A 16,368-nucleotide genomic window follows, 5' to 3' on the forward strand; every position below is an offset into this window, starting at 1 on the left:
GAAAATTAACCACTGACTGGCTATCTGAAGACACTAAGGAATTATCACTGATTTTTCAGGTACGATAATCGTACTGTAAATATCTTTTAGTGATAAATACTCAAATATTTATGTCTGAAATAGTATCATGACTTGGACATGCATCCAAATAATTTGAGCTCGGAAGGGATTGAATTGAGTAGGAATGAATCAAGAATGACCCCGAGCTGATTACTGGGAGAGCTGAGTGACGGGGTTTCATTAAATGATTCTCCCTTTCCCATAGGTTTGCAATTGCCATTTTATTAAAAGTTCGTGAGTAAGCCCGAGGCTGGTAGGGAATATTCACAACGTGTGTAACTGAAAATATATGTGAAGTACTATTAGAAATCAGCAAGAAAACACACACACAGCCCAGTAGAAAGTGGACAAAGACTACAAGTCACAGAAGGGGAAGCCAAAATAACCAGGCAGCAAATGTCAAGAAGGCCCACCCCGCTCATGATCAGAAAAATCCCAGGGAAACCACCTCACACCCAGAAGCATTCGTAGAGACGTTCAAGTGTTGGCAGGAACTCCTACACACTGACAGAAGGATAATCAACAGGTGATAAACAACAACAACAACACGGATCTCAAGGAAACATTTGCGTAGTGGAGGCAGGAAGTGCTAATAAATGGCCACTAAGATAGTAAAGGGAGACAAGCAGAAGCTATCCACCTCCTGATAGAAAACACCACTCCAGCGACAGGCACGTTAGCGGGAAAATTAAACCAACATCCAAGTGCCCAGACCCAAGCGCCAAGTTAAGAAAATAGAGGCAACAGAGGGGCGTGCGGAGTAACACTGTAGAGGTGCGATCTGCGAGTCTCAGGTGGTGACACGACCCGGTCTTCAGCAGACACGTGTGAAGGAAAAGAGAGTTGGAGGACTCCATAGATGAACAGAAACATAAGCGAGTGGTTCAATCCAGAGACAAAGGGAGCACAACACTGGTTGGCAGGGGATGCAGGAGGGAGGAATGGGGCGTCGGGGTAGAGTGGGGCAGAGGTTCAGCTGGGGAAGATGAACACGGTCAGGAGACAGACGGTGGTGTGGGCTGCACAACAACATGAGTGTACCTAAAGCCACACAACTGCACACGTCAAACTGGCTAACATGGTAAATTTTATGTCGTATTTTACTAAATTCAAACAAGGGTTTTAAGAAGAAGAGAAACATAAAGGACATAACCAATTACAACACGTGGACCTCATGTGGATCCTAATTTTTAAAAAGCTATAAAAAGGTATGCAACAGTAAGAAGTATGAACACTGATATTTGATGGTATAAAGGAACTAATGGTCACAGACAGGGGACGATGGTAATATATTCATGGTTTCCTATTTCTAAGATCTACACGGAGTTGTGTACAGATGAAGTCACACCCAGTATTTGATTCAAATTAATACAGAAGGGAGAAGCAGGTGCAGAACTTCAAACAAACTGACCTCGACTGAGGACAGTTCTACTTCACAGGGATACAGGACGTGCTTTAAACTTACCTGCCTACCTATGGGCATCTGACATTTAACATGATAAAAGCTCTGAGATGAAGAAGCTATCATAAACGTGCACAGGAGGATGAAACACTCTCAGCATCTGGGTTTGTGACAGCTAAGTAAATGCAAACAACCCAAATGTCCAATAAAACACGATGGGATTACAAATACTGTGGTACTGGGGCACCTGGATGGCTCAGCTGGTTAAGCGGCTGACTTCGGCTCAGTCATGATCTCACAGTTAGTGAGTTCGAGCCCCGCGTCGGGCTCTGTGCTGATGGCTCGGAGCCTGGAGCCTGCTTCGGATTCTGTGTCTCCCTCTCTCTCTGCTCCTTCCCCACTTGCGCGCGCTCTCTCTCTCTCTCAAAAATAAACACTAAAAAATGTTTTGAAAAAAAAATAGTGCAATACATTGTTCAATAGAGAACTAGAGTCAAGAAAGTGAATGAACTAGACCAGGACTTCCTAACCAGGGTGGTTTGGCCCCTGCCCCTCAGGAAACGTCGGGCAATGTCTGCAGGCCTTCTTGGTCACTGTAACAGCCTGGAGTGCTGCTGGCCTCCAGTGGGTAGAAATCAGGGGTGCTGCTAAACACCCAGGATGCATAGGACAGCCCACAACAAGTAACTACCATCGCCCCCCCCCTTATGTATCTGCGGGGGATACATTCCAAGATCCTAAGTGGATGTCTGAAGCCAGGGACAGCACTGAAGCATACACATACTGTGCTTTTTACTACACATGAATACCTATGACAAAGTTTAATTTATAAATCAGCCACAGTAAGGGGTTAGCAACAGAAAATAACTGAATAATTTTAGCAATATACTGTAATAAAAGATGTGAATGAGCCCCTCTGTCAAAATCTTACTGTCCTGTACTCCCCCTTCTTCTTGTGATGATGTGCGATGACCCAAGGCCTAAGTGACGGGATCAAGGGGGGTGAGTGATGCAGGCATCGTGATGTAGCATGAGGCCACCGCTGACCCCCTCACAACTCACCAGAAGGAGTGTGGTGTGCTTCCAGACCACGGGAAGCGGAACCACGGCTGTGGGGGGACTACCGTAAGTGGCGCCAAGTATCGAGAGAGCCACAGTTTAAAGATCCTGTACTAGATCTTTGTGAGACAGTCCTCAAACCACAAAATTGAGTTAAAAACCAGCAAAAACAAGGGGCCACGGGATTTACACAGTAACATCATGCAGGTGAAAGTTAAACAGAACCAAGACCGCTTATTGCTAATTGAAACGTATGTATGTAGCAAAGTATAAAAATAGGAAGGAGAAGGCTACACGCCCATTTCAGAATATGGATTATGGGGTGCCGGGGCATGAAACGTTACAAAGGGGGGCTTCAAATGGAACTGGTATCATCGTGTTTATTCTACCCCCTTCCATCCAAAGAAAATCAAGCGTAGTGAAGGTTAATGCACACGTAACAGCTGGACGGTGGGTACACGGAAGCTCACTCTGGCCATCTCTGTACTCTTCTTCTACACCCTCGACACAGTCAACAACGAACAAGCTGAGGAGCAGGGTTGGGGGCCGCGGAGGCTGGGCAGACAGACCGACACAGCAGGCAGGAGGGCAGGGCTGGGACCTTCCCGGGGGGGAGCACTCACCGGCCCGCGCAGGTCGATGAGCTCCTGCCTCATCTGGGACACGAGGGCTTCCTTGGCCACCAGGGCCCTGTGCAGGCGCTCGTTGAACTCAATCAGCTCGCCGTGCATCTCCGCCACCTGGAACACACAAGCACCGAACGGTGAGGCTCAGAGGGCAGACTCCCCTCACCCTGGTCACCTGTCCCACCTTCTCTGGGCCTGTCACTTGTCAGCAAGGCACCGGGAGGTTGTTTGGGCTGGAGACAGAACGCCACTCACCTGTGAGTCGCACAAATCCACCTGTAAGGTGAACACGTCTTGCACACTATAGAATCTATGGTCGACCGTTCACGGTCAGGACGGTGCTGTTATCGGGTTATTTGGGGCTTAAGGTTTTTCTCCTTCGTGGACGCTTTTCTAGCAAAGGCTTTCTTGCTTATCTGAGTTGGGCCTGCCAAAAATTACGCTGCTGATGGTACAGCTGGACTGACTGACCATTTCTGTTCCTCAGGAGCTTGGTTCTGAAACCCGAGAAAATAGAACCAGAGCTCAAAGCGATGAGAACAGTAATGATGACAGACAGAACTGCAATGGCACAGCTACCCCTCAGTCACTGCTTAGTCAACGCCAGGAAATCCTTTCCACGCGCTGCTAACATCTTTGCTACGCGGGCTCTATAAGGCAGGCGTTGTCATTTCTGCCTTGCAGAAGGGAAAGGCTGTCACAGAGTGGAAGAAGCTAGCTCAAGGTCATACCGCTAATGAAGGACTGACTCCAGGACCCTGGCTCTCGACCACTGGGCTACCTGCCACGATTCTACCACTTCCACCGTGCCCCACGTGCAGCCCACTTGATGGTGGCCCACGGTGAGCCCTTGAATTTTTGCACGCTTATTCAATGCCCCCAGCTCACCCCAAAGAAACAGAAACAGAGGTTGCCATAAGGTAGTCTATGACTGATGTACAGAATCAACAACAGACCTTTCCAGCTATTTGTTTACAAAGATGTCTTCCTGTAAGGCCAAAACATAAAGTAATTTCCCTGATTACATGAGCAATCTTGACCAGGCTTAAAATCAAATTCAACTATAATTTATTTAAACTTTTTAGAGAAATGTGAGACGTCCTCTTGCCATGCTCTTCAGGAACATTCAAAGAAGAATCTTGCAAGTATCTTAAAGAGAACCCCTCTCCAGGGCACCCAGGTGGCTCAGTCAGTTAAGTGTCCAACTTGGGCTCATGATCTCATGGTTTGTGGGTTCACCCTACACTGGGGTCTGCACTGGCGGTGTGGAGCCTGCTTGGGATTCTCTCTCTCTCTCTCTCTCTCTCTCCCCCTCCCTCCCTCCCTGTCCCTCTCCCTCTCCCTCCCTCCCTCTCTGTCCCCAGCACCACTTGCGCGCTCTCTCTCTCTCTCTCTCTCAAAAATAAATAAACAACAACCACAAAAGAGAATCCCTCGAGAATGGAGATGTCAGGAGACCCTCACCTAACCCTGTCTCCCTGCTTTTCCCAAGAGATGACCCCCTCCTACATACCACAGACTGCAGCCAGGTACTTAGTATAAACACTAGTCAAGACAAAAATATTACCAGACCATTTGTAATAAGTATTATATATGAAATATAAAACATACCATCAGAATAAAGAAGGGATCTAAGGACGCCTTTGTGGGAAAAGAAAGGATCGTTAACCTAAGTCCTGATGCCTCAGGAGGAGTAAAGAAGGGCCCCCCTTTTTTTCTATTTTTTTTTGATACGTCGTTATATAAAAGGTAAAAGGCATAAAAGGAAATACACAAGATATTACCATTAGTCAAGGGACAGATTTTCTTTCCATTATTTCTACTTTTCCTTACTTTTTAGTTTCCTGATAATGAACACTGTTCCATTTACCAGCAGGTATAATCACTTGGGCTCTTTAAAAGAATTAAAATTCTTGGCCTGAAACTAAAGGCAGCCGTGGTACAATCAACATGAAACGTACCGAGCTCCCGATCAAATTCAGAGGCTTCCTTCGACTTGCTGTGTGAACCCCCACCCTGTCCACGGTGGCCCCCGTCTCTCAGGTGCCCACCTCTTTCAAACCAGTGCGACATGCACGGTGAGAAGGGCCGGAAAGATACTGCAAGTCTCATGCAATTAACAACGGGAGAGTAAGTCAGGGCGCCCCTACCCAGAGTCCTTGTGTATAGACCCAAAATTAATGTTTCCCCGTTGTCTTATCCCTTTTGTATTAAAAAAAAAAAAAAACAAAGGCTTAGGATGGTCTTCTTGTGGCCTTTCACAAACACACACGGTATCGCCAATAATGCGTGTGTGGATCCTCCACACAGAAATCACGTAAATCCCCCATGAGCCTCCTCGGGCCTAAGAATCCGTTTACCACACAGGAAACAGGAAACTGTGACACAACTACCCATATCACTGCTAAATACCTGCCAACGTGCCCCCACAAAATAGAGCTTTAAATAAATGCCACTGTCATTTCCAAAGCAAAGCAGGGCTTTCGCTTTGTTGTTGTTTTGCTTTGTTTTGCAGGGGCAGCCAGAGTGTTGAAACAAATTTTTCCATAAATGCATAAAACATCGACACATCCCAGCTTCAAAGGGTGTTTACCACGAGCTGTTCTCTTCTGCCGCCAGAAGAGTGAGTTGACCGTGTCAGACGAAGCTTTCATTTCACTAGGGAAGGAGGCGGGGGGAAGGGGTGGAGACCCAGGGGAACAGAGGAGACAAAATTCGATGCGCTCATTTCGAGCTGCCATGAAAACCAAGGTTCCCTGCTATTCAGCCAGGCTCTGAAACTCTGAATTTCTGTACGAGAGATCCCTACACACAGGCACTGAGACGCACAGCTTTCGTCTTCCACAAACCAGGCCGAGCAGGCTGTTCCGTGAGGACCTCCTTCCAAGTCCAGTACAACTAAAAATGGATTCAAGTCTCCCAGAGCCTCCAGACCAAGCGGAGATCATAAAAACGGAAGCAGGAAGCTCAGGCACTGCCTGCTGGAGTTTTTATTAGGCTCTGAGGGTGCTTACAGGTCCCACCTGACCATTCCTGATTTTCAGCAGCCACAGAAACTCGCAGGGAATGGGGAGGGAGGGACATTAAGTAGCTACCCTTCAAGTCCCTCCTCTACCAAGCAGACCCAGTGATCTTCCCAAAGCAACATCTGATGCTGTCACCTGCTGTTTAAAACCTTCAATGCTTCTGGCTGCCCTAAAGATAAATAAAACCCAAACAGCTTTGAGATCTGGTGCCGGCTTCTCTCTAACCCCCCCATCGCTTGCCCCCCACCTTTGGCATCTAAAGTCACTCAGACCCACAGATCTACATCCCATAAACACGCTGAGCTCTAGGAGGACGCCCTGTAGACAGGGAGGAGAAAGGCACATGCAGCAGAGGAAACCTCAGGTGCAAAGGCCCCGAAGTTGCTGGGGTGGCGTGGGCAGCTGAGACAAGGCGGTTAAGGGCTCAGATGCCGGTGCAAGATAGGCCTGCGCTTGATCACTTACAGTCAGCTCTAGGGCACATCACTTAACGACGAGGAGCCTAAAGCCATTCACCTACGAAATGAGGGTTCAAAACCATACCCACTGCATGGGGCCACGGAGCTGCTGCCTTGAGCGGGTGCACTGTGTCTGGGCATGGTGAGCGCTCAGTGAGGGAGAGCCGGCCTTCCAGGATGGGTGATGGCATGGAAGGGAAATCAAGGAAAAGGATGCCTGCTGAAGCTGGAAGCAAGGGGCCACGCGTGCTCTACCAAGGGGCTCAGATGTGGAGACAGACTCCTCGTCCCCCACTGAGGCGATGTCACCAACAGAATTGCTAACCACGTGTCAGGCCCTGTTCCACGTGTGGTGGGGGGAGGCAGGTATGTCATGGGGTTCACACCCTCCAGGTCAAACAAACTTAGAGCTCAGGGAGAGAGAAAGACTGGGGAAGAGGACAGGGTGTCAGGGAAGGCCTCCCCCAGAGAGAACAAAGATGGGAGGTAGAAAGATTCAAGAAGTGTTAAGTCATGGGCGATCTGGCAACATCTATCCAACTTTTACATCACTCACCTGTGACCTGGCAAATCTCTGTTGGGGAGTTATCTGGTGACTCTACTTGCCCCTGTGCCCAAAGCACCAGTTTAACTCCAAACAGCTGGAACCCACCTAAATGCTCAACCACATGGCTTGGTAGACTTCACCAGGCTCACCTCCTATCTCCCACCTCCAGCCCCTGGGCAGACATCACTAGCTGCTTGCTGCACTCCTTCCTCAAGAAAACACTCAGGCAGCCATTACCAACCGATCAGCATCTGGGTCCGTGGGAGACCCCTGCTTGGTATCCCTGGCCTAAGGGATGCGGGAAAGTGCCATCAGGAAGGTGACATTTGAGTCGGGCTTTGGAAGACGATGCCTTTGGAACGTCAGGGGACTGAGCAATCCATTCCAGCTGGAGCATCAGAGAAGATGATTTCCAAAAACAAAGAGGCTGTGAAAAAGCCTTTAAGTCTGTGAAAATCCCAGGAATTATCATAATTACCTGCCAAATCATGAAAGAATTATAAATTTTTTTAAAAAATGCCTCTGGCATTTCCTTTGATATCAGAATGTTCTATCTAATCACATTCAGAGCAAATCATGCTTCTCCCTCCCTCAGCCACCTGATTAGACACATCCCTGATGAACGACACCAAGACACCCCCCAAATTTTAATAGCAACTGAGGCTGTTCTGGTCACACACCCCCAAGGATCCAAAAACATTCACTGAGAGGTCTCAGTGTCCTAAGTTTTATCAAACGCACAAGCTCTTCTTTGGTCCCATGTACACAGGCTGCAGGCAGGGTTCGAGAACCTCTCTCTGGGATGAGGACACTGCACCTGCTCAGTGAGGACCAAGCCCTGGCCAGCGCCCACCTGTCTGCATCGGCTTTTGAGCACCAACTGCATGCCACGCCTCTTCCAGGCAGTTACATCCTTCCTTTCACAGGATCCTCGCTCCGCCCACATGCCTCCTGGAGGCCAGGCGAGCCTTCCTAAAGATGAGCCTCGGGCTCAGAGAGGCAGGGCTAGGGGACTAAGTGTCAGAGTGAGAGTCGGGAAGCAGCAGGCGGGAAGGCCCCTGTCTGTGCTCTCTGCACTCCATCCGGAGCTATGGTAGAAAGCTGTGCCCCTCGAGGGTGAAGGAGAGGAGCCTGCCCCACGGGGTAGAGGGAAGCAGGGCAGTGCGGGCCAGAGGCTCCCGAACCAAGTTGATCATTAGCCACTTGGAGGGTGTTTGAAAAATACAGATTTTGAGAGGACGCCTGGGTGGCTCAGTTGGCTGGGTGGCCAACCTTGGCTCAGGTCATGATCTCACTGTCCATGAGCTGGAGCCCCGCAGTGGGCTCTCTGCTGAAAGCTCAGAGTCTGTAGCCTGCTTCAGATTCTGTGTCTCCTTCCCTCTCTGCCCCTCTCCCCATTTGCATTCTGTCTGTCTGTCTCTCTCCCTCTCAAAAAAATAAATAAATAAAAAACATTAAAAAAGAGAAAAATACAGATTTGGGGGCCTCACCCTCAGAAATTTTCACTCACTGGGAGTAGGAAATCCAACCAAGTACTTTTTGAAGGCTCCACCGGCCATCATGATCACTCAGTTCTGGGAGCTGCCTTCAAAGTCACACACAGAGTATCAACTGCAGTTGGGCTGGTCCTGACTTGCAGAAAACCTAGCTTTTCAGCTCCTATTTGCAAAACAGCGGTGTCACGGAAGCGTCTCCACTTGTCGGCTGTCCACTTCCAACTCCTCGTGGGGGTGAACCAGGCCACGAGCCAGAGAACAACTACCCCAGGGCGCTAATAGCAGCAACTGGCTCACGCAGTGTGGCGGGCGGAACGCTCGGAAACGGCGCAGTGAGCCTGCAGCAGGTGCTACCCAGAGGGGTCCGTGAACCGGGGCCGAGATGTGGAAGGCGGACCGTGGGCTACCAGAGTGGGACTAGGTAAGAACAGAAGTTCACAGTAAAGAGCTAAAAATATTTGACACAATTTCATATTGCAATGCAATCCAGGAATTCCATAGATTTTCTAGGTTTTTTTTTGGGGGGGGGTGTACATAGGTGTCAGTCTGCAAAGAATTGGAAGTTCAAGAAAAAACCCCAGTTGTGCCTTGCATTAATAATTATCAGAAACAATGATGAGTTAATGATGAAAAATGAAGCCCAACTATGATCGTTTTTAGATGAGATTTGAATTCTTTAAAAAGAAAGAAAGAAAAGAAAGAAAGAAAGAAAGAAAGAAAGAAAGAAAGAAAGAAAGAAAGAAAGAAAGAAAGAAAGAAAAAGAAAAAGAAAAAGAAAAAGAAAAAGAAAAAGAAAAAGAAAAAGAAAAAGAAAAAGAAAAAGAAAAAGAAAAAGAAAAAGAAAAAGAATGAATGAACTGGGGCGCCTGGGTAGCTCAGCTGGTTAAGCATCTGACTCTTGATTTCAGCCGAGGTCACGATCTCGCGGTTCTGTGAGTTTGAGCCCTGCATCAGGCTCCGGGTGCTGACTGTGAGGAACCTGCTTGGGATTCTCACTCTCTGTCTCTCTGCCCTTCCCCTGCTCGCACGGCCTCTCTCAAAATAAGTAAACTTTAAAAAAACAGAGACAGAACCAACGCTATCAACTGTCAGTCTATCGGATGGATACGTGTTTTCTTTTTTAATTTTATTTTGCAGCAAGAGGGAAAGGGGGAGAATTTCAAGCATGCTCCCTGCCCACCTCGGAGCCTGATGTGCAGCCCAATCCCACAATCCTGGGATCACGACCCGGATGGAAATCAAGAGTCGCACGGTCAACCGAATGATCCACTCAGGTGCCTCTGTGTTGTTTTCTTGTACAGTGTCAGTCTGGGCTTGAAAACTAAACAAATTTAGGAAAGTTAACTAAAATAATGAGTATGCAGACCCAGCCCAGGACACAGGTCTCAGAAGTTCTGGGGAAAGTATAGCTGCCATCACTTTCTTTGACCCCCATGTGTCGAACTTTTCCTACAGTTGCCTGATCATGCCCATTCTCCAGGGGAGGAAGGTGGGGCTCAGGAACTAAGGAACAAACTGTCTCAGGTCACAGAGTTCACGAGTGACAGCTGAGACGAACCCAGTCATCCCGGCTCCACAGCCCACAGTCTTTCCATCACATGGCCCTTCAGGCGACAGATAAATTAGCCAGCAAGAGCAATACTGTGACTGTGTGGGGACAGAGGAAGCCCGGGCTGAGAAAGGCTGACAGCCCCGTGTAAGGGCACAGGGCTTATTCCTACCAGGGCCACGACTCTAGACCCGGTCTCCTCCTCCTCTGCCGGGGCCATGAGACTCCCAAGGTGAGAAATGAGGGGGCATTTTGGACAGCGACCGTGGGGAAGGTGCGTCAGGCTCACAGGGCAATTCCTCGGCACAACAGCTGCTCTAGCAAGGCTTTAGGAAGCACCTCATCGATGCCATGGCTCCCTGGGAGGTGATGCTTTCACTTGGAGTTTCATAGCTAAGGAACCTGAGGCACAGAGAGGATAATCAACACCTTGCCCATGACCACACAGCAAGCCGGCTGCGTCAGAACCAAGATTCAAAGTTCTGAGTCCTCCTTTTGGACTCTCCCCCCTGCCTCTCCCTCCACCATCACCAGGATGCTCGCGCATTCTCAGCAGCACGGGCCGCCAGGAGTGATGGACCCGGACCCAGGACGAGAGCACCAGCACACTCACACCCCCCAGGGACAAGGTGCCGTCACACATGCACACCCCCCCCCCCCGAAGAACAAGCACCACCAGACACACACCCTCCAGGAAAAGGCACCATCAGCTCTACAGGGCACACTGTCACCAGCATGGAGACCTCCTCCCACTGCCCTCGGAGCCTCCAGACACCCAGCCTCGGACTATTTTACAGACACCCACCCCGAGAGACCCTGGCAGTAAGGGAAAGAGCACCCAGAAGGAGTCAGAACCCCTGCTAAGGCAGACCCTCCTGGGGAACTCAGGGTCCAAGGGAGAAACTCAGAGAAGATTCCGGGAGCACCCCAGCACCAGGGCAAGCCTTCTGCAAAGTGTTTGTTGCTTCATGTGAAGACGTTTTGGAAACTAGTTTCCAAGTGACGTCACATGAAGACACTCTGAGGGGCTGTCAGATATTACTGCGGGAGGTTCAAAATCAGGATGGAGTACAGAAAAATAACGGGCGTAGAGGTCAAACCCAGGCTCTGTCTACTCACTGCTGTGACCGCGAGTAAATAATTTCACATCTCTGATTCTTGCTATGTTCTTTGTCAACTGAGGACTCTGTCCCTTACTGTACAGGTTTGTCATGGGAAACAGAGAAAGAGAATTCGGCCGCTGCCCAGTGCCGGCCCCAGGGAACGAGCCCTAAGTGATCACAACAAGTACTTTCTGGGGTCAGGCAGTGTTGCGGGGCTTCATACATTAGCATATACAACCCGCCTGGGAAGTGTAGCTCTGCGCCCATTTTACAGACGAGGAAGCCAAGGTTCAGAAAGGGCAAGCGATTGTCTGCAAGAAGGGGTGCGTGAGTCCAGGGCTCACAGTCCTGGGTCTCCTATCTTCCCAGTCTCTCCAGCTTCCTCCTTCCTTTGCTCCTTTCGCTTTGCTCCTGCTGGTGGGAAGGGGGTGCTGAGCCCAGGAGCCGTCCACGCCCTCCCTTCTCGGCGAGGCAGCAGCTCTGCTACCTTGACACTGGGCCTCCTCGACAGCACATCATGAAGCTGTCAAGTGACACCCTCGGCCAAAGCCTGTGAGGCAGACCCACCTCCAGGTGCCACCGAGATAGGACCGTGTGGGCTCCGTCTGCAAAGTCACTGAGATAAGTAGTGACTGGGGAGGAAACCCTAGTGGTTAGTTCAGTTTGAAAGAGCTTGTCTTCACCTCCTCTGTAGCGAGCCCCACCGTGCCCGCAGCGCCAAGCTTGCGAGAAATAATACTTGGAAACATCTGGCTGGGATTACGATTTCATGGGGGGGGGGAGGGGAAGAAACACCCAGAACTAACAACAGCTCAATGAATACCAGGATGTCGCTGAGAAACACATGTTCAGGTAGCTGTGACAGGTCCGCCACAGAGCTGCTGGGTCCCAGTCCCTAACACGTGGGTCCTCACTTCTCTTGACGCACGACCTTTCCGAGAAAACACAGAGGCAAGCCGCAGAGAAAGGTCACACGGAGCAGCAGCTGCGCACAGCCCAGATAACACCTTTTCTTCCCTGCCTTTGCTCATGGCCCTTCCAGAGCAAAGGCAGAATATTGAGAAACCGCGGTAATAAAGGAGCAGCCGACACCTTCGCAGCGGTTGCTTGAGACAAATGAGGAGGAAGAGCAAAGCCCGACAAAACCATGAAAGATGCGCTCACCCAGGAACAGCACAGACGCGCCATGCGGCCGCGAAGCTTTGAGACAGGTGCCGCCATCCGTCCCCCGTCCTGCTGGAGCATCAGCACAGAGGCTGGCCGGCAGGGTGTTCAGGGCGTGCTGCACCCAGAACCAGGAGACCTTTCCCCCCTCCTGGCAGAGGCTTCAGGCAAGTCACTTTTCCCTCTCTGGGCCTCAGTTTCTCATCCATAAGATGAGGTTGATAACAGTGTAAATGTCACAGGTCTTCTGTGACATTTTAAAGGACTTAACACATGAGGAGTGATCAGCCTGGAGCTTGGCGTGCACCAAGTACTCCATACTGTTAGCTGCTGCTTGCTATTAACCAGGTGCTACCAAAAGCAGCCAGTGCCAAAGGCCCTGCACGATCTACAGCTTGAACCCTCTCTGGATGCGTTTCCTCTCTTCCAGCCAGTCCCCCAAGCCCTGGGTCAGAAGCAGCCTCATATCCCACCTGGACAAACAGGGCAACCCCTGCTGCCTGACTTGTTCTCTGCCCTGCGCGCGAGCTGATGCTCAAATAGTCCCCATAAAACCCAAACCAGACCACGCTCCTCTCTGCCTGACACCTGTCAATGAGGTGGACGAATACGACGAAAAGATGCCTGCAATTCACCTCAAGATCATACGGAGGGGGTGGTCAAGGAGGGTCGGCAGGCAGCAGGACTGGCCAAAGAGAAGGTGGCGGGTGGGCAGGCAACGGGCATGGGGAGATATGTTATACCATTTTGTCTGCATTGAAATTTCTCCAGAACCCCAAATTTTATAGTAACCTTCAACAGCATCCCATTAATTTCCTTGGCATAGCATATAGCCAATAGAAGAGCAGAGACGTGGGAAGGGGAGGGGAGAAAACATCTCAAGGGAAAGATGGCCACTGACCAAATGAGACTACATGCTCCCCCTCCAACAATCCTATCTACTCTTCAAACCTTGACTCAAATCTCTGTTGATCTCCTTCCCCCACTCTTCTGATCCATTCATCCACTGTCTCCATAAATGATTCATCAACAGCAGCAAAAGCGGCTACTGTTTTCCTAACACTTAATACAGATGAAGCACCTGCAGGGGTACAGATAAAGGATCTTTTGCAGAGGTAAGAAAAAGGTGTGCATTCTGAGTAGCTACAGTCTCATGAAGCCTAAGCTCGGTGAGCGTGGTATGGGCTACATATAGCTCCTACTGGTCCCCGAACACATGCCCTTGTGCAGTATACAACCTGTACAACTGTACACAATGGCCTGAGACATTCTGCCAGCTGCCACTGTTGCTCCCATTTCACAGGGGAGGAAAACGAGGTCCAAAGGGGCTAGAACGCTTCCCCATAAGCACAAAGTAGTTACTGCAATAGCTAACACCCAGATCCACACACTCTGTTACACAAAACCCCCCCAGAAGGAGGTGTAGCAATGGTGTGACCAGTCTTCATGCACCCAGCAGACAACGCTGTCTCCCACGCAATTCACAGTGTCTGCATGGAGCGCAGATCTCCGTCTCCATACATCTGACTTGGGATCACTGCCAAGTGACCCAGAAACTCCCAGGGCTTATTTTTGCGGGATTAGGGGAGGGTCAGTGGTAGAGAAGAGGACAAAGTCTCCTTTCTGGTAACACAGGAGATAATGCAGTTCACCTGGCATCACACAACGGGTGCAATTATAACCCATTACAAGTACATAACCCTGGGGAAATGGATCCAGAATTACGTTGAACAGCTTTGCTGGCCTCCTCTTTCAAAACTACCGCTGTCACAGGCCAGCTCACAGAGGCCGACTGCGGATTCCCAAGGACCCCACAAGTTGGAAGGCAGCTCCACGGTGGCCTCATCCACCTCCGAGCACAGAACACCTTGTCCAGCCTGCAGGCCAGGCACGACAGGCAGTGGAGGAGGAAGACGAAGGGGGCGCGGGGTGGGGCGGGGGGTTCCTTCCTCACTAAGAGCCAACAGGTCCTCGGCACGTACTCTGGGCCAGACCTGGTTCTTAGCATCACCCACTCATTAGCTCACACGCGGCCAACCTGTGAGGCCAGGCCACAGCATATTCCCTTCTTTGGAAACGCCTGAAAATGCGCACACTCATCCCTTCCACAAGTTTCTCCGGACCGTCTACCGCCCACGAGGCCCTGTTTTCAGTACTGTGGACAGCAGCCAACACGAGAGAGAAAGCCCTGCCCTGGTGGTTTCTGTGTTCTAGCTCCGTCTCCAGGGAAGAGACGAGGAAACCGAGGCTGACAGAGGTTAAGTCCTAGTCAAGACGGATCCGCAGAGAGCTTGGAATCCAAACCCGGAGCTCATGCTCCCAGCTACCGCGGTTACAATCTCTTGCGGCTCTGGGGTTGTTATTTTATACAGCTATTATTCCTGAGGCCAGATGCGCCTCCCCCCACACTTCTAGAATTACTTCTTCATTTGCTCATTTAGCCACTCGCACTGTCCTGGGTGCCCCCATCAGCGGTGACCCTCAGGGACCCCCGGTCTCCACAGGATTCAGCCTCTGACAGTCCCCACACCGTGTGGCCTGTGGTGCGGCAGGAACATGGAGGAGACGCCCCTGGGGGCCTGGTGAGGGGTCCGCAAGTTACATCACATGGAAGCTTGCAGGACAGGAGGCATGTGGAACAAGATGAGACCCAGGCCCCCATCCCCAAGCCCCTGCTCTGAGCTCTGCCTGCTCAGCTGTGAGGTGGGGATCTGTCACAGGGAAGAGCCTTCAGGGCACCCAGGCCAGCACACAGTAGGGCCTCAGCACAGGACAGCTGCTGCTTGCTCCGCAGAACTAGCTGCCAGACCCAGGAAGTTCTACAATATCACGGATCTAACACTTGCTCCCCATTCCAGAGGTTTCTTCAAAAAATATTTCACCCTGGAGTGTTGCTTTAACATTTATTGTGCAGGGTGCTGGAAAGCACAGAATTTCATATAAAGATGTAAATTCTGAAATTATATGGCTCTTTGTCATATTCCAATGTCTTCGAGAAATAAGGGGAGTCCAGCCTGCATTCTTAATCATGTTCCTTCAGAAGGACTACAGAGACCTCCTGAATATTTCAAACACGGCTCTATGTATTATGCCCAAGTTTCAAAACAAAGACAGTAAATGGAAAACATTAAATTTTATGAGCTTCAGAAAAAAGTCTTTCTCCCTGGAGAGTCCCCTTCTCATACCACATGGCACTCGCCTCGAGCTGAGAGAGGCCCCCTTCAGGTAATGACCGCCCAGTTTCTCCCTGCACGGAGAAACCAAGTCACTACCCATGGGTGAGCTGGGGCCATGAACACCTGTACAGAAGGAAGGGCATGCTCAAGTTTCAGCAGGCAGTGTAGGGTAGTGGTCTGGACGATGAACTTGGACCTGGAAGACCAGGGTTCAAACCCTTATCTGCCAGTGACTTGCTGGGTGACCTTGGACAAATCATTCAGCCTCTCTGGGTCTCAGCTTCTGTATCTATAAGATGGTGGCAACAGAATCATGTAAAGTCATAGGGTTGCTATTAGGATTCAAAGAGTCCAGACACAATGAGGGCTCAATAAACAACGGGGCAATTAGGATTCAGATTCTCACAGCCTCTGGTCACACACGAAAATGTGTGCACCTGTAAGATTTCTTTATGCGCCAAGGTCCTCACAATGGAAAGACAAGACAGAATGGTTTAGAAAGCAAACAAACCAACAACATGGAGTTTCAAGGCAGACAGACTGGGTTTGACTCCACGGCCACACTCGGCCAGGTGTGTCCCATGAACAGGAGATGCTACTTCCTTACAGTTCTGAACATTTCTAAATCTCACTGTGGACACCATACCCTCTTCCCTCCAATGGGTGCTCGTGATGTAGCCAAGATCCTGTGTACTTTGAAAT

The 16,368-nt window shown here is 50.1% G+C and overlaps 1 protein-coding gene across 4 annotated transcripts in view; it reads right to left on the reverse strand.

The window, feature by feature from the left end:
- SNX29 (sorting nexin 29) overlaps positions 1–16,368 on the reverse strand; it is a 499,225-nt gene that overhangs the window by 173,073 nt on the left and 309,784 nt on the right. For all 4 annotated transcript variants that reach the window (XM_045048367.1, XM_045048365.1, XM_045048369.1 and 1 more), the window contains one exon: positions 3,145–3,261. In XM_045048367.1, the coding sequence (XP_044904302.1) occupies positions 3,145–3,261 (117 nt within the window). The remainder of the gene's footprint in view (positions 1–3,144; positions 3,262–16,368) is intronic.

Source organism: Felis catus, chromosome E3 (assembly GCF_018350175.1).
Source record: "Felis catus isolate Fca126 chromosome E3, F.catus_Fca126_mat1.0, whole genome shotgun sequence".
In the NCBI taxonomy this organism is placed as follows: Eukaryota; Metazoa; Chordata; class Mammalia; order Carnivora; family Felidae; genus Felis; species Felis catus.